The 26,536-nt window shown below is 43.6% G+C and overlaps 1 protein-coding gene across 2 annotated transcripts in view; it reads right to left on the bottom strand.

Moving 5' to 3' along the window:
• Positions 1–23,281, bottom strand: part of mfsd10 (major facilitator superfamily domain containing 10) — a 61,918-nt gene extending 38,637 nt beyond the window's left edge. For both annotated transcript variants that reach the window (XM_069942094.1, XM_069942084.1), the window contains exons 1-3: positions 23,082–23,281; positions 13,149–13,245; positions 11,834–11,937 (exon numbers count right to left, since the gene is read on the bottom strand). In XM_069942094.1, coding sequence (XP_069798195.1) covers positions 11,834–11,937; positions 13,149–13,245; positions 23,082–23,261 — 381 coding nt within the window. In that variant the 5' untranslated portion in view covers positions 23,262–23,281. The remainder of the gene's footprint in view (positions 1–11,833; positions 11,938–13,148; positions 13,246–23,081) is intronic.
• Between the last annotated feature and the right edge of the window lie 3,255 nt (positions 23,282–26,536).

The following is a 26,536-nucleotide window of genomic DNA, read 5'->3' as shown; positions in this document are numbered from 1 at the left end:
CTTAATTTCTTTTGGATTATATGTAATTTGTTTGTCTTTTTTCCTTGTTGCCAATACCGTTTTCTTAGTTTGCTCTGTCTTAAGCTGCCATGCTAGGATTTTGTGTGTTTTTTCCCCTAGTTCATAATATTTCTGTTTTGTCTTCATTATATTCTTCTCCACCTTATATGTTTGTAATGTTTCATATTTTATTTTTTTATCCGCCAATTCTCTTCTTTTGGTTGTATCTTCCTTTATTGCTAATTTTTTTTCTATGTTTATTATTTCCCTTTCCAACTGCTCTGTTTCCTGATTATAGTCCTTCTTCATCTTGGTTGCATAACTTATTATTTGCCCTCTAATGAATGCTTTCATTGCGTCCCATAGTATAAACTTATCTTCCACTGATTCCGTATTTACTTCAAAGTACATTTTTAATTGTTTTTCAATAAATTCTCTAAAATCCTGTCTTTTAAGTAGCATGGGGTTTAATCTCCATCTATACATTCTTGGAGGGATGTCTTCTAGCTCTATTGCCAATAACAGGGGTGAGTGGTCCGATAATAGTCTAGCTTTATATTCCGTTTTCCTAACTCTCCCTTGTATGTGGGCTGATAACAGGAATAGGTCTATCCTTGAGTATGTTTTATGTCTAGTCGAGTAGTATGAGTATTCCTTTTCTTTTGGGTTTTGTTTCCTCCATATGTCCACAAGTTTCATTTCTTGCATTGATTTAATTATAAATTTGGTTACTTTGTTCTTCCTGTTAATTTTTTTCCCCGTTTTATCCATATTTGGATCCAAATTCAGATTGAAATCCCCTCCTATTAGTATGTTCCCTTGCGTATTAGCTACCTTCAAAAAGATATCTTGCATAAACTTTTGATCTTCTTCGTTAGGTGAATATATATTAAGTAGATTCCAAAGCTCTGAATATATCTGACATTTTATCATAACATATCTCCCTGCTGGATCTATTATTTCCTCTTCTATTTTAAATGGCACATTTTTGCTAATTAATATAGCCACTCCTCTTGCTTTTGAATTATACGATGCTGCTGTTACATGTCCTACCCAATCTCTCTTTAATTTCTTGTGCTCCAATTCAGTTAAATGTGTTTCTTGGACAAATGCTATATCTATTTTTTCCTTTTTCAGTAAATTTAGTAGTTTCTTCCTTTTAATTTGGTTATGTATTCCATTAATATTTAGAGTCATATAGTTCAGCGTAGCCATTTTATATTTTGTTTATCTTCTCTTTCCGTTTTTCCATCATTACCTTTCCTCCTTTTCCATTTCTGTTTTCTTATTTTCAACTCTTTACCAGACAACATTCCTACAACATCCAACATTTTCCTTATTCTCCTATTTCTATCTTCTTTATCCCCAATCTCCCCTTCCCCTCCTGAGTTGCCCTTTATCCCTTGTCGGACAACCACATCTCCCCTCTCCATTTGGATTTGCGAATCCACTCGCAAGCGTCAACTGATTTTGCAGTGACCGCTCTTTTCCCCCCACCCAGCCCCCCCCAGAAAAGATTTCGTTTTTTATATGTCACAAAGGTCACTCTTTTAGTTCCCTCCTTATTCTCTCTATTCCATTACCTTCCCTTATTAATTCTTGTCTATACTTTCTATGTTTTCCTCTAATTACAGATACTTTCACATATGCCCGTTGTCTCTATTCACTCTTATACCTCTTTACCCGCATACATATCAATCGTGGTCATTTTTACCCTCCTTACCCGTCTTCATCCCTCAGTCTATTTTTGTCTTTACCCACATACATATCAATCGTGATAATTTTTGCTCTCATTACCCGTCTTCATCCCTCAGTCTATTTTTGTAATTGTTCTGCAAATTTTCGTGCTTCTTCTGGATCCGAGAATAGTCTGTTTTGTTGTCCTGGAATAAATATTTTCAATACCGCAGGATGCTTCAGTGTAAATTTATATCCTTTCTTCCATAAAATCGCTTTTGCTGCATTGAACTCTTTTCTCTTCTTTAGGAGTTCAAAGCTTATATCTGGATAAATGAAGATTTTTTGCCCTTTGTACTCCAGTGGTTTGTTGCCCTCTCTTACTTTTTCCATTGTCTTCTCCAGCACCTTTTCTCTTGTAGTATATCTTAGGAATTTTACTACAATAGATCTTGGTTTTTGTTGTGGTTGTGGTTTAGGGGCCAATGCTCTATGTGCCCTTTCTATTTCCATTTCTTGCTGTAGTTCTGGACATCCTAGGGCCTTAGGGATCCATTCTTTTATAAACTCCCTCATATTCTTGCCTTCTACATCTTCCTTAAGGCCCACTATCTTTATGTTATTTCTTCTGTTATAATTTTCCATTATATCTATTTTTTGGGCTAGTAATTCTTGTGTCTCTTTAGTTTTTTTATTAGATTCCTCCAATTTCTTTTTTAAGTCTTCTACCTCCATTTCTGCTGCTATTGCCCGTTCTTCCATCTTGTCCATTTTTTTCCCCATTTCTGTTAAGGTCATATCCATTTTATTTATTTTCTTTTCTGTGTTGTTTATTCTTCTTCTTAAATCATTGAATTCCTGTGTTTGCCATTCTTTAAATGACTCCATGTATCCTCTAACAAGAGCAAGTACCTCCTTTACCTTGCCTATCTTTTCTTCTTCTATTTCCCTGTACTCTTCCTCTTCCTCTTCTTCTTCCTCTAGGTTGACCATCTGTTGTTTCTTTGCTGCCCTTTCCTCCTCTTCTTTCTTGTTTCCATTGTCTTCTGTGGTGTCTTCTTGCTGCAGGTGTTCTGCAGCTGTCGTTGCCGGCTGTGGAGATCGACTCCCCAGCTGGTCCCCCCTCCCGTCGGTGTGTTTTTTTGTATGCGCATCGCGCATGCGCGAGGAGTCGCGCATGCGCGGTTGCGCACTTTTACTCGGCTCTGTGAGCCATTGTTGTAGTTCTCTTTCTACCGACCTGAGGTAGTGGGGTCTTCTCTCCGCAGCGGGCCTCTTCGGACAGGTAAGGCCTTCACCTTTTTCCTCCGTTGTCTTCTCTTCCTCTCTTCTTTCCGTTGATTTTGATTTTTCTCCTTTTGTCTCCATCTTCTTTCCACCTTTATATTCACTTTTCTTTAACTTGTATTTCTGTGCCTTTGTATTTTCTCTCGTTTTTCCCGACTTTTCTGGAGAGGGCTGGAGTTCACCGTCCGGCCACTACTCCATCACGTGACTCCCGAGCATAGCTTTTCCCATGTTTCATTCTTTATCTTTATGTTTAGGTCTTGTTCCCATTTTTGTTTGGGTTTACAGCTTATTTCCTCATTCTCTTTCTCTTGCAGCTTGATATACATGTTTGTTATAAATCTTTTAATTATCATTGTGTCTGTAATCACATATTCAAAGCCGCTTCCTTCTGGAAACCTCAGACTGCTTCCCAATTTGTCCTTCAAGTAGGCTTTCAGTTGGTGGTATGCAAACATTGTACTGTGAGTTATTCCATATTTGTACTTCATTTGTTCAAAAGATAATAAATTATTTCCCAAAAAACAATTTTCTATTCTTTTGATCCTTTTTCTCTCCCATTCTCTAAACCACACATGTAAAACTCAGGCCCGCGGGCCAAATTTGGCCCGTGATATAATTATATTTGGCCCACAAGATCATATCAAATATGTATTAGAGCTGGCCCGCTGGCTGCCGTGCCAGTATAGTGCACGCACAGCTAATACTACAAATCCCAGAATGCTTTGCAAATGCATTGGCGCCGGCCCGTCAGCCCGCTAATCGCCCCCACCTCCTCTCTTTACTTTTATTAGCATCTGTGACCTGTCGCCTAACTCACATGTAATAAACCCCTTACGAAAAATGGCCAAACGAAAGACAGAAAACAGGTGGGAGGCAGACTATATGTTCATCATTTTAAAAGACAAACCTGTTTGTAATTGAAGCAAGTTGTTATTTTTTTTGACTTGTTGGCTTGTGAAAAAAAAATTTTAAAGGAGCTTAAAGGCTATAGAGAAATATTATTTTTGAATATTTTATTTCTCATTTGTTAATGCTTCTTCTGGAAAGAGTTTAACCAAAACTATTATTAAACATTTATTTTAAGAAGAAAAAGTTTAACATTACATATGTTGAAAGAAGAGAAAACATGCAGATGTTGTTGAAAATTTTCAATAAATATTTAGTTTGGCCCACGACTTAGTCCAAGTTTTTAATTTTGGCCCTCTGTGAATTTGAGTTTGACACCCCTGCTCGAAAGGAAAGGTTATCTACTATTGTGAAAGGGATTAGTTGATTTTGCGTCAATATTAGTTTTGGTAGTTGATAATTTGTTTTTTTTCCTTTCTACGTGAATCTTCTTCCAAATGTTGAGCAGATGATGCAGTACTGGTGAACTTCTATGTTGCACCAGCTTTTAATCCCACTTATAAAGTATATGTTCAGGTACCTTCTCCCCTATTTTATCTAGCTCTAATCTGGTCCAATTTGTTTTTCCATTGTTTGATAAAAATCTGATAGGTATCTTAATTGTGCTGCTCTATAATAATTCTTAAAGTTTGATAGCTGTAAACCCCCTTGTTTGTACCATTCTGTTAATTTATCTAGTGCTACCCTCGGTTTCCCCCCTTTCCATAAGAATTTCCTTATTATTTTCTTTAGTTCCTTGAAGAATTTCTCTGTTAGGTGAATTGGTAACGATTGAAATAGGTATTGTATCCTTGGGAAGATATTCGTTTTAATGCAATTTACCCTTCCTATCAGTGTTAGTGGTAAATCTTTCCAATCGTCTTGTAATTTCTTCATTAATGGCTGATAATTTAGTTTGTATAGATGGCCTAAATGATTATCTAGTTGAATACCTAGGTATCGGATTGCTTGTTTTTGCCATCTAAATGGTGATTCTTTCTTAAACTTTGTGTAATCCGCATTATTCATTGGCATTGCTTCACTTTTATTTGCGTTGATCTTTCTCCACATTCCTTCAATTTCTTATGTAATTCTTTTATTGATAATTCTGGTTCTGTTAAGTCGACTATGACGTCATCTGCAAATAGACTGATTTTATATTCCTTCTCTTTTATTTTTATTTACTCTGTGAATATGTTTAATGTGGAGCAGGAGACATAGGTGTGGAAGAGAAGTATCTATACTTAGCCTAGGACAAGACACCTTCTCCAAAAAATCTGTGCCATTGACACCAAGGATCATCGTCGTAGAATTTTCCAGCAGTGGACGGGGTGCAGGTCAGTGGGACTAGGCAGAATAATCGTTCGGCACAGGGCTGAAAGTTCGGTTTCTATTCTCTAACGTTCTAAATCAGCAAGGCATGAGCTGGCAAAACAGAATGAACGCATGGCTGGCAGAGAAGAGAGGGACCGTTCCATGCTGTAACACTGAATTAATAGCACTCAAAGGGCAAGCACCTCTGCTGTTTACAGTACTTGCTATGATCACAGGACGCTCCGACATAGCTGACAGTCCATACTTTGAAGGGTGGTTGTTCAGGCAAAGCAGCATGGGTCCCGCTACCCAGCAAACTCCCTCCACCAGCAGCTTTGAGTGGTCAGATCGATCTTTTTCAATAACATTCATGTAAGGGTGAATGACTACAAGACAGCCAGGACAATTCCACTGCCCTTCAACACCATGCAGGAAGGCAGCCAATGGTTTGGAGCTCCCTCAGTACTGCGGAAGGGGACTGGGACCAGTCCTGATTCAAGGGCTGAATGGCCTCAACATTCCTGTTGGGCAGCATGGTGGGCGTATGGTTAACGCCACGCTTTTACAGCACCAGTGACCTGGGTTCTGTAAGGAGTTTGTACGTTCTCCTCGTGACCTGCATGGGTTTCCTCTGACTTCCTCCCACCCTCCAAAACACACCAGGGGAGTAGGTTGATTGGGTGCAATTGGATGGCTGGTGTTTAAATGGCCGGAATTGGCTTCTACTGTGTTGTAAATTTTAAAACATTTCCATCCCATTTAATATGGAACTCATACTTCTTTTGTTAGCTCTCAGAGTGTTAGGATTTGTTCATAGTCACAGGTATGGAGTGAAAAGCTTCCTTTTGCGTGCTATCCAGGCGAGTTATCTCATACCCAGGAGAAGGGTCCTGGCCCAAAACGCTGACTCATTTCCACAGATGCTGGCTGACTCACTGAGTCTCTCTGGCATCTTCTGGTTCACCCGTACAGCAGGTTTGTGTTACCTCTCTGGAAGTGGCCAGCACAGAAACAGGCCCTTCAGCCCAACTCATCCAGACTAACCAGGCCGTCCATCTGAACTAGCCCTATTTTCCCATGTTTGGACACATCACACCAAACCTCAGATCCCTTTTAAATCTTTCCCCTCTCACTTTAAATTTAAGCCCCGAGGTTCTGGATTCCCCCACCCTTGGGAAAGACAGATTGACCATCAGTGACTGTCATGTTTAAATGTCCTGAGACTGCTTTGCTTAGATCAATGCAATTCCACACACCAAGATACCTCAAGGATTATTCAATGTAAACCAAGAAGCCAATAGGTCTGAACACAAGATCACAAGAAACAGGAGCAGGAGTCGGCCTTCTGTCCCTTGAGCCTGCTCCGCCATTCAGTAAGATCATGGCTGATGTGGACCCAGCTCCATTCACCCGCCTGTTCACCAATGCAAGGATGTACCCATGGATTGGAGGGTAGCTAATGTTACCCCACTATTTAAAAAGGGGGGTAGAGAAAAAGCGGGGAATTATAGGCCGGTGAGCCTTACATCAGTAGTGGGCAAAATGATGGAATCCATTATTAAGGATGTAATAGCGGAACATATGACTAGCAGAGAAGGGATCGGACAGAGTCAACAAGGATTTACAAAAGATAAATCGTGCTTGACAAATCTATTGGAATTCTTTGAGATGGTGACAGGTAAAATAGATGAGAGAGAGCCAGTGGATGTGGTGTACCTGGACTTCCAAAAGGCCTTCGATAAGGTCCCGCATAAACGACTGGCTTCCAAAATCAAGGCTCATGGGATTGGGGGCAAAGTATTGATGTGGATTGAGAACTGGCTGGCAGGTAGAAGACAGAGAGTTGGGATAAATGGCTCATTTTCTGAATGGCAGGCGGTGACCAGTGGGGTGCCTCAGGGATCTGTACTGGGACCCCAGCTGTTCACAATTTACATTAATGATCTGGATGAGGGGATTGGATGTAATATCTCCAAATTTGCAGACGACACTAAGCTAGGAGGGGTTGTGTGCACGGAAGAGGGGGTCAGGAAGCTCCAGTGTGATTTGGATAAATTGAGGGACTGGGCAGATACATGGCAAATGCACTACAATGTGGATAAATGTGAGGTTATCCACTTTGGTAATACAAACCGGAGGGCAGATTACTATTTGAATGGCAATAGATTAAGAGATGGGGAAGCGCAGAGAGACCTAGGGGTACTTGTACACCAGTCTCAGAAGGCGAGCATGCAGGTACAGCAGGCGGTTAAAAAGGCAAATGGTATGTTGGCCTTCATATCAAGAGGGTTTGAGTATAGGAACAAGGATACCTTACTGCAGCTGTACAGGGCCTTGGTGAGACCCCACCTGGAGTATTGTGTGCAGTTTTGGACACCTTATCTAAGGAAGGATGTTCTTGCAATGGAGGGAGTGCAGAGGCGATTCACCAGGCTGATACCTGGAATGGCAGGAATGACAGGAGGAAAGATTGCGCAAATTGGGATTGTACTCGCTGGAGTTTAGAAGATTGAGAGGGGATCTCATAGAGACCTATAAAATTCTGGCAGGACTGGACAGAATGGATGCAGATGGGATGTTTCCAAGGATGGGAAAATCCAGAACCCGGGGCCATGGTTTGAGGATAATAGGCAAACCATTTAGGACCGAGATGAGGAGGAATTTCTTGACCCAGAGGGTGGTGAATCTGTGGAATTCATTGCCACAGAGGGCAGTAGAGCCAGGTTCATTAAATCTATTTAAGAGGGAATTAGATCTATTTCTTCAGTATAAGGGTATTAAAGGTTACGGAGAGAAGGCGGGGACGGGGTACTGAACTTTAAGATCAGCCATGATCTCGTTGAATGGCGGAGCAGGCTCGAAGGGTCGAATGACCTACTCCTGCTCCTATCTTCTATGTTTTCTAGAATGGAGATGCAGAGGAATTTCTTCAGCCAGAGGGTAGTAAATCTGTGGCATTTGTTGCCACAGTTGATTGTCCAGGGCATCAGAGGTTATGGGGAGAAGGCCAGGCAGTGGAGCTGAGTGGGAAAATGGATCAGCTCATGATTAAATGGCAGGGCAGATCTGATGGGCTGAATGGCCTATTTCTACTCCTATGTCTTATGGCCCTCAATTCCCCATCTATTCAAAAATCTGCATTTTTAAATACTGTGCATTCAATGAGGCAGCCTCCACGGCTTCCTTGGGCAGAGATTCACTGTGCTCTGTGAGAAGTGGTTCCTTCTCATCTCCGTCCAAAATCTACTCACCCCTCCCAAATCGTGAGGCTGGGTCCCCCATGCCTGGGCTCGCTGGGAGGCCAAACAGAGCAGGGTCAGCAGATTTCCTTCCCTGAAGGATATTAGTAAATGAGATGGGCTCTCTACAAAAATCCAGCAGTCTGGTGAGAACTTAATAAAAACTGAAATTAAAAACGAGGAATGTTCATCTGTGGAGGGAGAAACAGTTAACATTTCAATTCAGAGACCATGCATCAGGAGGGAGTTCAGGTCCATGAAAGAAGAAAAATCATCAACTTTCAGAAGGGAAATCTTGTTTCATGGACAGGTTAAAGATCTGAGGGTCTCCAAATGGAAATACATCTCTGATTATCCAAAATAGTCGGGACCGGGCCGAAATCGTTTTTTCGGAGAATTGGTCATTTTTTTTAAAAACAGCCCAGTCGAAACAACATTTAAACAACAAACAACAAGAGAAGGCTTTTTAAGCATTAAAATAATGTTTTATTCTCACCAAAAAATATGCTGGCCGCCGCCGATCACCAACACCACCCCACCGAGGTCCCGCTGAGGCCGCCTGGAGCTTGAGGTCCCCGCTGCCGTTGGCGGCCCAACGTCCCTGCGGCCACCAGCAGTCCGAGGTCCCCAGTCAGTTTGGCTCCAAAAACAAATTCCGGATAAATGCGGATTTCTGATTTGTTTCGGATAATCCTTATTTGTCCAAAATTTCGGGTAGCTGAGGATTTTGGAGAATCCGATTTTGGGTAAGCAGAGTTGGACTGTATTAATTCTGTTTTTCTCTCCACAGACATTGGCTGACCTGCTGAATGGTTCCAGCATTATCTGTTTTCATTCTAGTTGGTTTGCGGTCACTATTTTTATTCCAATTCTTGGAATTTAATTCCTCCATCATGTCCAGAACATTAATCCAGACTAAAGCGAGAGCTGAGCTCAGGCAGTAACAATCCCACCCATCTCAGTCTGATGGGGCCACTTATATGGATTGAGGAATAAATGGCTTTGTGATGAGGTTTGCAGATGATACAAAGGTAGGTAGAGGGACAGGTGGTGACGAGGAAACAGAGAGGCTGCAGAGAGTCTTAGATAGATTCGGCAAAGAAATGGCAAATGAAATCCAATGCTGGAAAGGATACGGTCATGCACTTTGGGAGAAGGAATAAAAGGGCAGAATATTATTTGGATGGGGAGAAAATTCAAAATCCAGAGGTGCAGGGACTTGGGAGTTGTCGTGCAGGATACACTGAAGGTTAACTTACAGGCTGAGTCAGTGGTGAAGAAGGCAAATGCTGTGTTGGCGTTCATTTCCAGAGGAATAGAATATAAAAGCAGGGATGTGATGTTGGGGCTTTTAAGACACAGGTGAGGCCTCTCTTGGGAGTATGGGGTAGAATTTTGGGCTCCTTGTTTAAGAAAGAATGTGCTGGCATTCATTAATGGATCGAAGGTTCACAAGAATGATTCTTGGAATGAAAGGATTAGGAGCGTTTGATGGCTGTTGGACTTGGAGTTCAGAAGAATGAAGGAAGACTTTATAGAAGCATTTCAAATGTTGAAAGACCTGGACAGAGTCACTGTGGAAAAGTTGCTTCCCATGGTAGGGGAGTCTCGGACAAGAGAGCCCAACTTCAGGATTGAAGGGCACCCATTTAAAACAGATGCAGAGGAATTTCCTTAGCCAGAGAGTGGTGAACCTCTGGAATTTGCTACCACGGGCAGCCGTGGAGGCCAGATCGTTGGGTGTTTTTAAGGCAGAGATTGACAGGCATCTGAATAGTCAGGGTATCAAGGGTTATGGGGAGAAGGAAGGCAGAGGAGAGGGGCTGAGTGGGAGAATGGATCAGCTCATGATGGAATGGCAGAGTGGACTCAACAGGGCAAATGACCTACTTCTGCTCCTATATCTTATGATGGCAATGGGTTTGTACTCTGTTCCAATCAATGCAGGTGTGAGTACTCTATCCAGTGAGACAATCCCATTGGGTGAGAGCCATTGTCCCATTGCACCGCCTAACATAACAGCTCAGGTTCCAGTGTCCAAACACTGGTTTCGTCTCAGTGGTGAGAGCACACAAACGGCCTCTTCCCTAACACCTCTCATGAAACCACTATTGTCATCTTCTTCTTATCAGACTCCAACACTGGAAACCTTTGCACCCCCCCCCCCACAACTCATCATCCCCACCCATCCCAGATAACTCCTCTTCCTCCACATTCCAGGAATGGAGATGGCTGCAGTGGCAAACCTCGCCAGGTCCATCAGAATCAGAATTTATTGTCATGAACAAGTCACGAAATTCGAGATTTTGAGGCAGCGTCCTTGTGCAAATATTCCAATTATAATCATCTTACAACAATAAATCAAAGTAATACTGCATGAAAAGTCAGGCCGTGTCTTTGGTTCATTGATTATTCAGGCATCTGATGGCAGCGGGGAAGAAGCTGTCCTTGTGCCGTTGAGTCCTTGTCTTTAGGCTCCTGTACCTTTTAGAGTGAAGAAGGCATGGCCTGGGTGGTGGGGGATCTTTGAGGATAGAGGCTGCTTAAGATGTCATGTAGATGTCCTTGATGGAGGCTGAGTTAAAAACCCTCTGGAGTTTTTTCTTGTCCTGAGAGTTGGCACTTCTGTACCAGGCAGTGATGCAAGCAGCCAGAATGCTCTCCACGGTACACCTGTAGAAGTTTTCGAGAGTCCCATCCACCTCAGACATCTAGGTGAACCGCTGCCTCAAGAAGGCAGCCGACATCAGAAAGGACGCCCATCACCCTCGTCACAACCTCTTCTCACTGCCACCTTCAAAGTATAGAACGATGAAGACCAGCATCTCTTGGTTCAATAACGTTTTTAATTCAACCCTGCACCACCAGAACCCTGGAGAAAATATCGCTATTTTCCCATACACTAACGACAAATTTATCCATCTATTTATTATTGTGGTAATTTCATTTATACTATTGCAATTGGTATAAATCACGTACTTGTGTGGCTGCAGCAAGCAAGAATTTCAGTACATCTGCACATTGTACATGACACTTTTATTCCTCTTGTCTCTCTCTCTCTCTCTGGTATCTGCCAATCAACTGCCTCTGTCCATCATCCTTCACCTCTCCCTGGTTCACCAGTCCCCCGCCCAACCTCTCCCATCTTGTTCTCATTGTACCATCTCCCATCTACACCTTTAATCTTGATGCACGGTTCCAGCCTGAAACATGGACAGTTCTTTTATTTCCACCTGATGCTGCCCAAGTTCATCCAGATGTTGTTCTTGTTCCAGATTCCAACATCTGCAGATTCTTGCAACTCAAGCCCAACAGCCCCACCCGCATGAATCCATTCTGCACCTCCTCCAGAGGCCGCTGGGCGGACATGCAATTCCACACAGGCAGCTCTGGGGTGGGGAAGATGGAACAAATTCAGGCCAACTCACTGTGGTCACCAGCATCAGCGGCTTGCGGCCGAAGTAGTCAGAGGCAGTGCCTGTTACTGGAGACATGAAGAACTGCAGCAGCGAGAAGATGGATCCAATGAGCCCTGGACAGGAGGGAACAAAGTGCATGTGAGGCAACCTGTTTCAGGGACAGAATCCCATCTCTAAGCTGGGTGGAGGCTCCACAATAGACTAAGTGCAGTGGGGCTACAACAGTGAACAAGTTCATCAGGCCAATCGGCCCATCAAAATACCCCCTCCATTCCATCATGGCTGATTTTCTATGCTTATCAACCCCATTTCCAGCCTTCTCCCCGTAACCTTTGATTCCCTTCTCAATCAAGAACCTATCTGCCTCTGTCTTAAATATCCCCAATGGCTTGGCCTCCTCAGCCGTCAATGCCAACAAATTCCATAGAACTCATGGGCAGCATGGTTAGCGCAGCGGTTAGGGCAATGCCATTACAGTGCCAGTGACCCAGGTTCAAGTCCTGATGCTGTCTGTAAGAACTTTGTACATTTCCCCGTGACCTGTGTGGGTTTTTCCTGGGCGCTCTGGTTTCCTTCCACCCCTCTTAAGACGTACAGGGTTGGTAGGTTATTTGGATGTAATTGGGCAGCATGGGTTATGACTCGGGGGCACTTTAAGGGTGAAGGGCAAAGGGTTGGGAACAAGAGGCACGCAACAGAAGCCTGGGCTAAATGAGCACAGTGGTGAGACCGAGGGACCTGCTCACCCGTTCCTGCTCTGAAACATCGGCAATCTACCTTTGTCCCCTATGGATGCTGAAGAAACTGGCTGAAACCCACGCAACACTGGGAGAACATACAAACTCCTGACAGACAGCACCAGATTTGAACTCAGGTAATGGTGTCGCACTAACCACTACACTAACCGGTTACATGTTACATTATATTTTCAGGCACAACATCACCTGGCAGTCATACAAATAAGATCATTGGTTACCCTTCATAAAGCATCACCATTCACCTCAATTATATAATTCTGTTTAAATTTTAAGTTCAGACATACAGCACGGTAACAGGCCATTTCAGCCCACAAGCCTGTGCCACCCAATTTACACCCAATTACCTGCACCCCCAGGACATTTCGAATGGCGGGAGGAAACTATAGCTCTTGAGGAAAACCTATGCAGACACAGGAGGAATGTACCAACTCCTTACAGACAGCGCAGGATTTGAACCCGATCCCGATCGCTGACGCTGTAACAGTGTTGCATTCACCGCTACGCCCACAGTGCCGCCCCGTGATCTTGGAACAAGCAACCACTGATGAACAAGGAATTATTCTCACCCCCAAAGAGGACAGTGTTATATTTTCTTATACTGGGGACTCCGATTACATCTGCAAACCAGTCCACAGAGTGTTGTAGCGACTGATAAACTCCATCCTGTTAATAATAAGCAGAGAGAAATTGACACAAAACAGGACAAGAAAGAACCTTACATCTGTTGCTGTGTTTTTAAAAATTAATGCAATGTTATCACCATCCTTTTTTTCTTTCCATTCTTCGTGAAACTGGGTGGGTGGGGCCAGAACACAATCTTGCTCTCAGCGTCACCGAGACCCAGGAGCTGATTGTTGATTTTAGGAAGGAGAAGGCGAGGTGTTCACAGGAAGGTGGAGAGAGTCCGAACTTCCAAATTCCTGCCACTCCATATTTAAGGAAACCTCGCTTGGAGCCAGCAATCGAGGCAACTGTGCAAGAGGCACCTTAACACCTCAGTTCCTTAAGGAGTCCAAGGAGATCACAAGATAAAGGAACAGAAGCTGGCCACGAGGCCCATTGAGTCTGTTCTGTAAATCTACACTAAGCTACTTTACACTAATTCCACCTTCAAGCCTTTTCCCCATATCTCTTGATGCCCTCACTAATGAGATACTTGTCTATTTCTTGTTTAAATACTCCCAGTGATCTGACTTCCACTGCTGTATGCGGCAATGAATTCCACAGATCCACGACCCTCTGGCTGAAGAAGTTCTTCCTAATCTCTGTTTTATATGGATAACCTCTAATTTTCAGACTCTGACTGGTCCTCAATTCACCCACCAAGAGAAACATCTTACCTGCATCCACCCTATCTAAATCTTTCAAAATACGAAATGCCTCTATTAGATCTCCTCTCATTCTCCTGTACTCCAATGAATACAACCCAAGAGCTGCCAAATGCTCCTCGTACGTTAGCCCTTGCATTTCGGGAATCATCCTAGTAAATCTCCTCTGCACCCTCTCCAACAACATCACATCCTTTCTAAGATAGGGGGCCCAAAACTGTACAGAGTTCTCCAAATGAGGCCTCCCCAGTGCCCCATAGAGCCTCATCAACACCTCTTTACTCTTGTACACTATTCCTCTTGAAATGAAGGCCAACATAGCATTCGCTTTCTTCACTACCAATCCCACTTGATCATTAACTTTTAGGTTTCCCTGCACGAGAACACCCAGGTCCCTTTGCACATCCGAGGTCTGAATTTTCACCCCATCCAAATAGTTTTCTGCCTGTTTATTCCCACTGCCAAAACATACAACTGTACATTTCTCTATGTTAAATCTCATCTGCCATAATTTTGCCCAGTTTTCTAATCTGTCTATAATCCTTCTGCAACTTTACGGTTTCTACGACACCGCCACCTATCTTGGTGTCATCCGCAAATTTGGCCACAAAACCATTCATACCACAATCTAAATCATTAATATAAATTGTAAACAGTAGCGGCCCCAATACAGATTCCTGCGGAACACCACTAGTGACAGGCAGCCATCCAGAATGGGAACCCTTAATTTCAACTCTTTGCTTCCTGCCTATCAGCCACACCTAGTTCCAATTTCCAGCCTTTTCCCTATATCCCTTGACACCCTTACTAATTAGATACTTATCAATTTCCTGTTTAAATTCTCCCAATGATCTGGTCTCCACCACTTTATGCGGCAGTGAGTTCCACAGATCTACACAGGCAAGACTCCCCAACTCTTCCGCCACTTCCTTGGTGTTGCCTCATGCACCCAGGGTGAGCACGTCAACTTTATCCACTCTGCTGCTCAGTTTCACCCCGACCTCAAATTCACTTAGTTCTTCTTTGGCCACTGTCCCCTCTCTCAATCTTTCTCCATCTCGGGAGACAAACTTTCCGCAGACATTTTCCACAAACCTACCAACTCCCACAACTGCCTCGACTGCACCTCTTTGCACCCTGTCCCCTGTAAGATTTCTATTCCTTTCTCTCAATTCCTCCGTCTCATCTGCTCCCAGGACAAGGTCTTCCATTCCACATCATCAGAGATGTCCTCCCTCTTCAAACAACGTGGCTTTCCCCACTACCACCATTAACGCAACCCTTGCCTCCATTATCCATCTTACAGAACTTTGTTATTAGTAATCTTTAGGTTAAAATATGTATCTTAATAATTAGGGAACTTTGTGGGTTTGGAAATAGGGAAACACACACACACACACACACACACACACACACACACACACAGAACACGTCATCATTTCGAAGCAGTCACTGAGGATCCATCAAGTCGGAGATGGAAGACTCATCATTGTTCAAGCTCTAAACAGTCATAAAAGTCTTACGATCGTTCTCCATTGAAAACTTAAGACAGTGAGTGTTTGCTAAGGAGAAGCACGTGTGGAAACAGACCATTTGCTTGTTGACTCGTCTTTCCGAAGAAAATAGAGCCAGCAGTGGTGTCATGTCATGTGATTACAGCACTCCAAGAAGGCATCTTTGATATTGTGAACCAGTTTTTGTCTGAAGTCAGAGATACAGTAACCTTCCATGAGAAGGGTGCTGTTGTGTTCTCCCTTTGACAAGAAATAAACCCAGAATCAGTGGCTTCAAAGAAAAGGGCCACTTCGACTGCCTCTTTGTCATGAGAGGGCAGTTCTGCCGTGTCCATTTATAATGGTCACTTTGTTTAACCTTTGCCTGGGTTTGTGAGAGCATCGTGGAAATCACAGGTTCTGTAACCTCCCTGCAAGAGAGGGGAATTGTGAAAAAGTCATTCGTATGAAGAATTATTTCTCTGAAAGTAACGATACAAGAACTTGTGAGTTTTGAAAAGTCTGATGTATCAATGTCTCAACTACATAATTACTTTTGAACAACAGTTTAAAGACTTTGAGTTTTAACATAAAAGATTTCTACCACTGAACTTTAAATCTGAATAATCTCTTCAGAATTGTGCCTGAACTATAATGGTTTGGGGTTTGCCACACACACACTTGCGCATAGTGGGGTTAAGTTTAGAGTTAAGTAAGAAATGTTATATTAGTTATTAATAAAAATGATGGCTTTGAAGGTAGCGTTGTCTTGGTGAATTTCCATTGCTGCTGGTCAAGGTTGTAACATCCGCACATCTACCCTGGTCCCTCTGCTCATGGTCACAACAAGGCCAGGATTCCCCTTGTCCTCATTTATCACCCTCTGCATCCAACATATTAGTTGCCACCATTTCTATCACCGACAACATGATACCACCTCTCCTCCCCTCTCCACCTTCCACAGGGACCACTCCCTCCATTACTCCCCCATCCACTCATCCCTTCCCACTAATTCCTAGCACCTTGAGGGAGGTTAGTGTCGAAATGGTAGGAGCTTTGACGGAGATATTTAAAATGTCATTAGTAACTGGAATGGTGGTAGAGAATTGGAGGGTAGCTCATGTAGTTCCATTGTTTAAAAAAGATGGAAGGAGTAAATCTATTGACTATAGACCTGTATGTCTGACATCAGTGGTGGGTAATTTAATGGAAAATATTCTTAGAGATGGTAATATATAAATATTAGGATAAGCAGGGTTTGATTAGGAACAGTCAACATGCATTTGTGAGGAGAAGATCATGTTTGACCAAACTTATTGAATGTTTTGAGGAGGTTACTAGAACAGTTGATGAAGGTAAGGCATTAGATGTTGTATGTATGGACTTTAGTAAAACCTTTGATAAAGTTCCTCAGGGAAGGTTAGTTCGGAAGGTTCGATCACTGAAGTAGTAAAATGGATTTGACAGTGTTGAATGGAAGATGCCAGAGAGTAGTGGTAGATAACTGTCAGATTAGAAGCCTAGTGGTGTGCCTCAGGATTCTGTATTGTGTCCATTACTGTTTGTCATTTACTTAATGTGGTAAATTTGGATGATACTAAGATAGGTGGAGCTCTGGATAGTGAAGAAGGGTTTCAAAACTTGCAGAGGGATTTAGGCCAGTTAGAAGAGTGGGCTGAAAGATGGCAGATGGAGTTTAATGCAGATAGGTGTGATTGGTAGGCCTAATCAAAATAGGACATACACATGGTGAATGGTAGGGTACTGAAAGTGCAATAGAACAGAGATCTCGGAATAATGGCACATAATTCCCTGAAGTCACCTGTGGATAGGGTGGTGAAGAAAGCTTATGGTATGTTGCCCCTTATAAATCAGAGCATTGAGTATAGGAGCTGGGATGTTATGTTCAAATTGTATAAGGCATTGGTGAGGCCAAACTTGGGAGTATTGTGTACAGTTTTGGTAACCAAAGTATAAAAGGATATCAAAATATTGGAGAGAGTGCAGAGAAGATTTACTAGAATGTTGCTGGGGTTACAGGGTCAAAGTTATAGGGAAAAGTTAAATAAGTTAGGTTATTCTTTGGAGCATAGAAGATTGAGAGGGGATTTGATTGAGGTATTTAAAATTATTAGGGGTATAGATAGAGTTGGTGTAGAGAGGCTTTTTCCTTTAAGAAAGAGAGAGATACAAACAAGAAGACATGAGTTGAGAGGGGGAAAATGTTTAGAGGGAACATGAGGAGGGACTTCTTCATTCAGAGAGTGGTGGGTGTGTGGAACGAGCTTCCAGACAATGTGTTGGAGGCAGGCTTGATATTAGCATTTAAAGAGAAGCTGAATATGTATATGGACGGGAAAGGAATGGAGGGTTACAGGTTGAGCGTAAGTCAGTGGGATTAGGTAGGAGAAAGTGTTCAGCATGGACTAGAAGTGCCTGTTTCTGTGCTGTAATTGTTAAATGGTTATATAATCACAACCTTGCACCCACACCTCATCCCTCACCACCATTCGGGGCCCCAAACAGTCCTTACAGGTGAAGCAACACTTCACTTGTTAATCTGCGTTAGTCATCTACTGCAACTGGTTTTCCCATTGTGGCCTCCTCTACATCAGAAAGACTGGACACACACTGGGTGATCACTTCGCTGAGCACCTTCGCTCTGTCCACAGTAATGGTGGGGATCACCCTGTGGCCAATCATTTCATTTCCGTTGTCCACTCCCACACCGACCTATCTGTCCATGATCTCGTGCACTGCCAAACCAAGGCCACACATAAATTGGAGGAACAACATCTTATATTACGTCTGGGCACCCTCCAACCAGATGCCATTAACATCGGCCTCTGGTTTCCGTTAGACAACACCCGTCTCCCTATCTTTCCCATCCCTCTGTCTTCAGGTAGCCAGACGTCCAGTTTTAGGCCAGACAGTCTGGCTTTTGAGCACTCTGTCTTTCGTCCAGTGCCACCTCAAGCCAGACATTACTATGACCTCCTTTTGGGAGTGTTGGGGCAGAAAGAGCAAGGGAGGGGGGTAAACTGCGTCGTCCTGGTGTCTTTGGGCCATGCGCAGCCATGTTTCTTATGTGCATGCGCGAGTGCTGGCTAGGGTGAATTTCTATTTCCCCAGCAGATCTGTGAGAGTGGTCAGTGCCTGGAATGCATTGCAAGTGGTGGTGGCAGAGGCTGGTACAATAGGGGCCTTCAAAACACTCTTAGACAGGCACATGGATGCAAGGAAAATACAGGGCTCTCGGTGTGAGGAAGGGAAGATTTAGCTTGTGGACTAGGTTTCCAGATATCAGATCGAAATCATGGGCTGTAGGGCCTGTACAGTGCTGTAATGTTCTATGATCACAAAACACATGCCTCAAAGAACAAGCCTGCTTTGAGATCTGGTCGATCGATCATATAGTGCAGAGGAGCCTTCTGCTATTCATTAACTACTTTAGGACGTTGGCAAGATTCCTGCTGCACTCCCACTTTCTGCTTATTGCAAGTTTCACTCGTATATTTTCTGGCAAGATCTTTGCTCACACTCCCATTTTAAGGGGAGGTCAAAAGATATGGAGAAGAGACAGTTCAGCAACTGGGAAAACACAATATAAAAGCCTCAAAAAAAAAGAACGGAAAGGTTTTTCAATCATTCAACAATTTTTTTAAATTTAAATTAAATTGTTACAGGCCCTTGCGGCCCACAAACCCACACTGCCCAACTACACCCATGTGACTGATCAACCTATCACAACCCGGATGCGCCAACCAGAGAAGGAGCAGTGTTAGATCTACTGTTGGCAAATGGGATGGGTCAAGTGACGGAGGTTAGTGTTGGCGAACACTTCGGGTCCAGTGATCATAATGCCATCAGCTTCAATGTCATTATGGAAAGAGAGAAGTCAGAGCCAAGGGTTGAGGTTTTTGATTGGGGAAAAGCTAGATTTGAGGAGATGCGAAAGGACTTGCAGGGTGTGGATTGGGACAATTTGTTTTATGGGCAGGATGTAGTAGAGAGATGGAAGTCTTTTAAAGATCAGATTTTGAGAGTGCAAAAGCTTTATGTTCCTGTTAAGTTCAAAGGAGGGGCAAAAGGTTTGAGAGAGCCGTGGTTTTCAAGGAATATTGAAAACTTGGTTCGAAGAAAAAGGGAGGCATACATTAGATATAAGAAGCATGGAGTTAAGGGGATGTTTGAAAGATACATTGAATGTAAGAGGAATCTTAAGAGAGGAATTAGGAAAGCTAAAAGAAGGTACGAGGAAACTATGGCAAGCAGGGTGAAAACTAATCCAAAAGAGTTCTACAAATATGTTAATGGTAAAAGGAAAGCTAGAGACAAAATTGGTCCCTTAGAGAATCAGAGCGGAAAACTGTGTGTGGAGCCTAGAGAAATGGGGGAGATATTGAACAGCTTCTTTTCTTCGGTATTCACTAAGGAGAAGGATATTGGGAGATGTGAGATAAAAAAAAGCAAATTGGGTAAATATGGGGAATATAGAGATTACAAAAGATGTAGTTTTAGGGCTTTTGAAGAATATAAAGGTGGATAAGTCTCCGGGACCAGACGGGATCTTCCCCTGGACATTGAGAGAAGTGAAGGAGGAAATAGCAGAGGCTCTGGCGGTAATTTTCCAAATGTCATTAGATATGGGGATAGTGCCGGAGGATTGGCGCATTGCGCATGTGGTTCCGTTATTTAAAAAGGGTTCAAGGAGGAAGCCTGGCAACTATCGGCCTGTAAGTTTGACGTCTGTGGTAGGTAAATTAATGGAGAAAATTCTTAGAGATAGTACTTATAAACATCTGGATAGACAGGGTCTGATCAGGAGCACTCAACATGGATTTGTGGGAGGAAGGTCATGTTTGACCAATCTGATTGAATTTTTTGAAGAGGTGACTAGGAATGTGGATGAGGGTAGCGCAGTGGATGTTGCCTATATGGACTTCAGTAAGGCCTTCGATAAGGTACCACATGGAAGGTTAGTTAAGAAGGTTCAGTCTTTAGGTATAAATTTTGAGATAGTCAAATGGATTGAACATTGGCTGAAAGGGAGAGGCCAGAGAGTGGTAGTGGATAATTGTCTGTCAGGTTGGAGGCCGGTGACCAGTGGTGTGCCTCAAGGATCTGTATTGGGCCCATTGTTGTTCGTTATATACATTAATGATCTAGAAGATGGGGTGGTAAATTGGATTAGTAAATATGCAGACGATACTAAGATAGGTGGAATAGTGGATAATGAAGAAGGTTTTCAAGGATTGCAGAGGGATTTGGGCTGCTTAGAAAAGTGGGCTGAAAAATGGCAGATGGAATTTAATGATGATAAGTGTGAGGTGCTTCATTTTGGTAAGAAGAATCAGAACAGGACATACGTGGTAAATGGGAGAGCATTGATGAATACAGAAGAGCAGAAAGATTTAGGAGTAACGGTACATCGTTCCCTGAAGGTAGAAACTCACGTGAATAGGGTGGTGAAGAAGGCTTTCAGTATGCTGGCCTTTATCAATCATTGCATGGAATATAGGAGTTGGGAGGTGATGTTGAGATTGTATAAGACGTTGGTGCGGCCTCATTTGGAGTTCTGTGTGCAGTTCTGGTCGCCTAATTATAGGAAGGATATAAACAGAGTGGAGAGAGTGCAGAGAAGGTTTACCAGAATGTTACCTGGGTTTAAGCATCTAGAGTATAGGGAGAGATTGGACAGATTAGGTCTTTATTCTTTGGAGCGTAGAAGGTTGAGAGGGGATTTGATAGAAGTATTTAAGATTATGAAAGGGATAGACAGAGTGGATGTGGATAGACTATTTCCGTTAAGAGGAGGAAAGATTAAAATAAGAGGACATGAGTTAAGAATTAAGGGGCAGAGGTTTAGAGGTAACATGAGGGGGAACTTCTTTACTCAGAGAGTGGTAGACGTGTGGAATGAGCTTCCGGGAGAAATAGTGGCGGCGGAGTCAATTGTATTATTTAAGAAAAGGTTGGACAGGTATATGGATGAGAAGAAGATGGAGGGTTATGGGCATTGTGCAGGGAGGTGGGACTAGAGAGGGGTGTTTGGTTCGGTGCAGACTAGAAGGGCCTAATGGCCTGTTTCCGTGCTGTAAATTGTTATGTGTGTTATGTTTTGTTATGAATGGAGGGAGGAAACCGGAGAACCGGAGGAGGAAACCCACGCAGGCAGGGGGAGAACGTGCAAACTCCTTACAAAACAGTGCGGGATTCGAACCCAGGTCGCTGCCGCTGTATCAGTGTCGCGCTAACCTGCTACACTGAACCGTGCCGTCATCAAATTCCAAGCTGATAAAGCAAGTTGAGGAAAAGAATAAAAATTCACTCTTGCAGGATTTGTGTGGGGGAAAAATACCTAAAAGAAACAAGAAATTGTGATACTTCTTTTGTGAAACTGCAGGGTGAACGTCAGACAGAACAGGTGGCAGGGTTAGCATAACGATTAGCTCAACGCTATTACAGCGCCTCCGACCCGGGGTTCTAATCCGCTGCTGTCTGTAAGCAGTTTGTACATTCTCCCCGTGTCTGCATGGGTTTCCTCCGGGGGCTCTCTGGTTTCCTCCTACTGTTCAGAACAATTGGGTGTGATTAGACGGCACGGGCTCGTGGGCCAAAAGGGCCCGTTACTGTGCTGTATGTCTAAATTTTTTTAAATATATATTTGTTTTAATTAAATTTAGATTTAAATCAGTGGTTCTCAACCTTTTTCTTCCACTCACATCCCACCTTAAGTATTCCCTATGCCATCGGTGCTCTGTGATTAGTAAAGGATTGCTTCAGGTGGGATGTGGGTGGGAAGAAAAGGTTTGAAAACAATTTTTTTTAATCGTCCCCTAATTGACCTCGTTATGTGCACCATTTCAGAACTCCAAAGGAAATGGGCCAATGACAACTTTTCTCAAGCAAAATATTTCAGTAACAATTGGGTCTAGACCAGTGATTCTCAACCTTCCCTTCCCACTCACGTCCCACCTTAAGCAATCCTTTACTAATCAGAGAGCGCCGATGGCAGAGGGATTACTTAAAGTGGGACGTGAGTGGAAAGATAAAGGTTGGGAACCACTGGTTTAAATAGTGAAACGATTTTTGTCTTTGTTCTATACCAACTGGTCTCTCTGTAACTCTACATTTCTGTACTGTACCTTACATTCCAGTTCATTTGTCACATTATACCTAGCACAGAGAGAAGAGTTCTTCTGCGAGCAGTCTAACAGGTTATCTATAATACATATAACCATGAAAAGAGCTTAATTTACGGACTATAAAGTTAAAATGAAATGATCTATTCATACCCAAACAAGGACGGCAATGTTATGTGGCTTATCCAGGAGTCTGTTGGCTCAGAGGAACAAACAGCCTTAAAGCCTTTTGGTTAATGCTCACCCACTGCTGAGCCTTCTTCTCATGTTTCTCCGGGTTGTGAAGGGTCCTTCAGATGCCTTTCCCAGGCAGCAGAAGATAAAGATGGAGTTCATGGAGGGAAGTCGTCGTTACATCCTCAGCTGCATTCACTGTACTAAACACAAGATGTCTAGCTGGACCGGTAACAAAACAAGCTTTAACGCTGCACCTTGAACTTGGGTTTGTACTACGAAAAAGCTGGTACGCATGGTTTTTTTCTGGGAACACACTTGCTCTATGACACATTCCCCAGATTTCTTGTTGTACTCACATGGTCATTCTTTTCGTAGTAATCCAAAATGGAGGGGAGGAGAGGCAGGATGAGAGTAAACCCAAGCAAATCGACGAAGAGCATCAGGAAAACGACATTAATGATGCGCGAGGAGCCATTATGCTCACTGGTTGCTCTCTGGGGGTTCTTCGCTTCTGCAGAGTGGATGCGCTGCTCCATTCTCTCCGCGTCTTACAGCAGGATCTAAGAGGAAGCAGGAAACAAATCTTAAATTGTCATTTTAAGGTTTCCAATTTCACAATCCTTCAGGACAGGGAGGGAAATGGACCCATTTTGCTGAGTCATTGTGCTTCATTGCATCCTTAGCAGATTTTTTAAAAATACACGATCCTGTCACATTCCGATTGGGACATCCTGAAATGCTTAACAATGAACCAATTCTCATCATGGTGGCAACAAGGCCATCAGTCTGCAGGGCAAGCTCCTGCTAACAAGGCCAGATGTACAGTGATGTTGATATTGTGGATTGATACCAACCTTTCTTCAGTTATTTTTTTAAAGCATAGAAAGGTAAAAAATAGGAAGCAGAAGGGCATTCAGCCCTTCGAACCTGCACCGAGTTCAAGTTCACTTAGCATGTAATAAGAAACAGTGGAATGGGACACAAAATTTGCTTTGGTCTGCCTTAAGGCAGGCAGATTTGCCATCGGCAGAAATCGGCCTCTTATAGTTAGAGAAATTAAGAGAATCCACCCCATAGTCACCGAGTGCCCATGGATTTGCCTCCAGCACCCCCTGCGGCCGCACAGACTCCAGTCCAAACCATCAGCAGCCCGAGCTCCAGATCCAAACCTCCGACATGATCAGGAAGCCTTCAGCGCTCTTGGCACCCTCTCACGTCCTGGTTCCGATCCTGGTACAGCTTCTGCCAGCCCCCAGCACGGTGTGAATCCCTCAGCCGCCGTTCCAGCAGCCTGCACGGGTAGCTCGCCTCGAGTTGCCAACTGCCTGTGTGTTCTTCAGCCGCAGAACCCCTCTCTGGTCCGCCTCCGTGGTCACCGTCCCGTGGGTCATTTCCATTGCTTCTCCTTCTCAAATGTGAGTGGCGGGTGTTCTCCTCATTTTCTGGTGCCCCTGCGTCAGCCCTCTGCAACCCCTCATGGCTGCTGCCGATCATAGGGGCCGCCATCTTGGGCGCAGACCCCACGGTCACAGGATTTTAAAATAGAACCACTGTCGGCTCCTTTAACAGGCCATTTAAAGTCTGTATGGAGCTAACGGCAGTTGGACTGTTCAGTTGGACCCCGTCCGGTCCTGTCATAATTGTCCTCCCCTCACATTCTCTTCACTTCCAATCCTGATCTGTCCAGTCTTTCTTCATCCATCAGTCTTTCCCCCCTCTGTCCTGTCCCTCTCCATTCACCCATTCCCTCTATCCGATCACCCCCCTCTCTTCTGCCTCCTCTATCCATTCATCCACCCCTCTCCGTCCATCTTGATTTATTGAAAGAGTACATACATGACATCACATCCAACCCTGAGATTCTTTTACTGTGGGTGAGACAGAATTACCAGTTATTGGTTGTGCAAAGAAAAATCTGTACACAGCATAAACATGTAGAGAAGTAAAAAACTATAAACAGATAAAAAATGCAGACAAACCAACTGTACAATACAGAGAGAATTTTTAAAAAGTGCCCATATACGTGTCCTTAAAAGAGTCTGATTGAGTTTTTCATTGAGGAGTCTGATGGTGGAGGGGTAGCAGCTGTTCCTGAACCTGGTGGTGTGAGTCTTGTGGCACCTACACCACCTTCCTGATGGCAGCTGCGAGAACAGAGCGTGTGCTGGGTGGTGCGGATCCTTGATGATCGCTGCTGCTCTGCAGTGTGGTGAAGGAGACAAGCGGTTGACTGATTGTTTAGCAGAATGCCCCTCTTCAGTCCACAGCGAGGCCCTGCGCTTCCCTTTCATTCTCCATCCCATTTTGGCCGATTAGTCTGTGGCCTCCTGTATTTGCAAGCGTCTCAACGCCATCTGAAGGAACTGCACCTCACCCTCTGCCTTACCGCCTTGCAGCCTTCTGTATCGTTTCTCATTATAATCAGCCCCTTGTGATATGGGCTCAGCTTTACCCTCCCATTTAAATTTTGTAATTTTAAATTTAGATACACAGCGCAGTAACAAGTCCTTTCAGCCCACAGACCCTTGCTGTCTAATTACATCCAACTGACCTACTGCGTGCAGCTGTACAAGACACTGGTGAGACCGCACTTGCAGTACTGTGTGAAGTTCACAGAGTACAGTGCACAGCTGTACAAGACACCGGTGAAAACGCACTTGGAGTACTGTAGTAAAACACAAAAGTCTGCAGACACGTGGCTGAAGTAAAAACACAATGCTGGAGCAACTCAGCAGGTCAAACAGACTACTTCTATGTAGCCAAAGATAAAGCTACAGAACCAACGTTTCGAGCTTGAGCCCTTCGTCAAGGTCCTTGGAGGGCTGTGCGCAGGTCTGATCGCCCTGCAAGGGGAAGGATGTCATTAAGCTGTAAAGGATGCAGAAAAGATTCAGGAGGATGTAACACAGACTGGAGGACGAGAATTACAAGAAGAGGCTGGGACTTCAATGTGAAATGGGTCAAACACAGGCAAATGGCACAGGCTCTGATCAGAAACCTTCGTCAAGGTCCTTGGAGGGCTGTGCGCAGGTCTGATCGCTCAGCAAGGGAAGGATGTCATTAAGCTGTAAAGGATGCAGAAAAGATTCAGGAGGATGTAACACAGACTGGAGGACGAGAATTACAAGAAGAGGCTGGGACTTCAATGTGAAATGGGTCAAACACAGGCAAATGGCACAGGCTCTGATCAGAAACCTGCATGAGGGTGGAAAATTCCACTGAATGGTCTGCTCTGATGCTGTACAGCTGAGACACAGCCGAACTTACCGAGCACGTTCCTCAATATTTTGTATCCTCATCTCCCTCAATGACCCTTCAACCAGTATTTATCGCCATAACAACCCTCCCCAAATATGCCCTTTGTCCTCTCCATCCCTTCCCCAACCTTATCTGCCACAGCACGGAAACAGGCCCTTCTGCCCATCTAGTCCATGAACTATTCGATCCATTGACCTGTGCCCAGTCCATACCCATCCATGAACCTATCCAAATTCCTCTTAAATGTCAAAAACGAATGTTTCTTTTCCTTCAGTTCGGAGGGAAACGTTAATGGTTTCTCTCTATAATAAAATATCGATATAATGTTTGATTAAAATTGGGAAACCTTGGATGAAATAATCTGATTTAAGTGTATTTTTTTGAATACTCTGTATTTTTTGGATGTGAAATTTCAATGTTAATAAAATTTATTGTAAAGAACTGACTCTCTCTATAGATGCTGCCTGGCCCGAGGACTTGTCTTTAAATGTGAGGCCGTTCATAGCTTCACTGCACCGAGGAGAGGGTGCAGGCTTGAGTTAAAGGGGAGGGA

The sequence above is a fragment of the Narcine bancroftii genome, chromosome 1, assembly GCF_036971445.1.
Source record: "Narcine bancroftii isolate sNarBan1 chromosome 1, sNarBan1.hap1, whole genome shotgun sequence".
Classification (NCBI taxonomy): domain Eukaryota; kingdom Metazoa; phylum Chordata; class Chondrichthyes; order Torpediniformes; family Narcinidae; genus Narcine; species Narcine bancroftii.
This window is presented reverse-complemented; position numbering and strand designations above follow the sequence as displayed.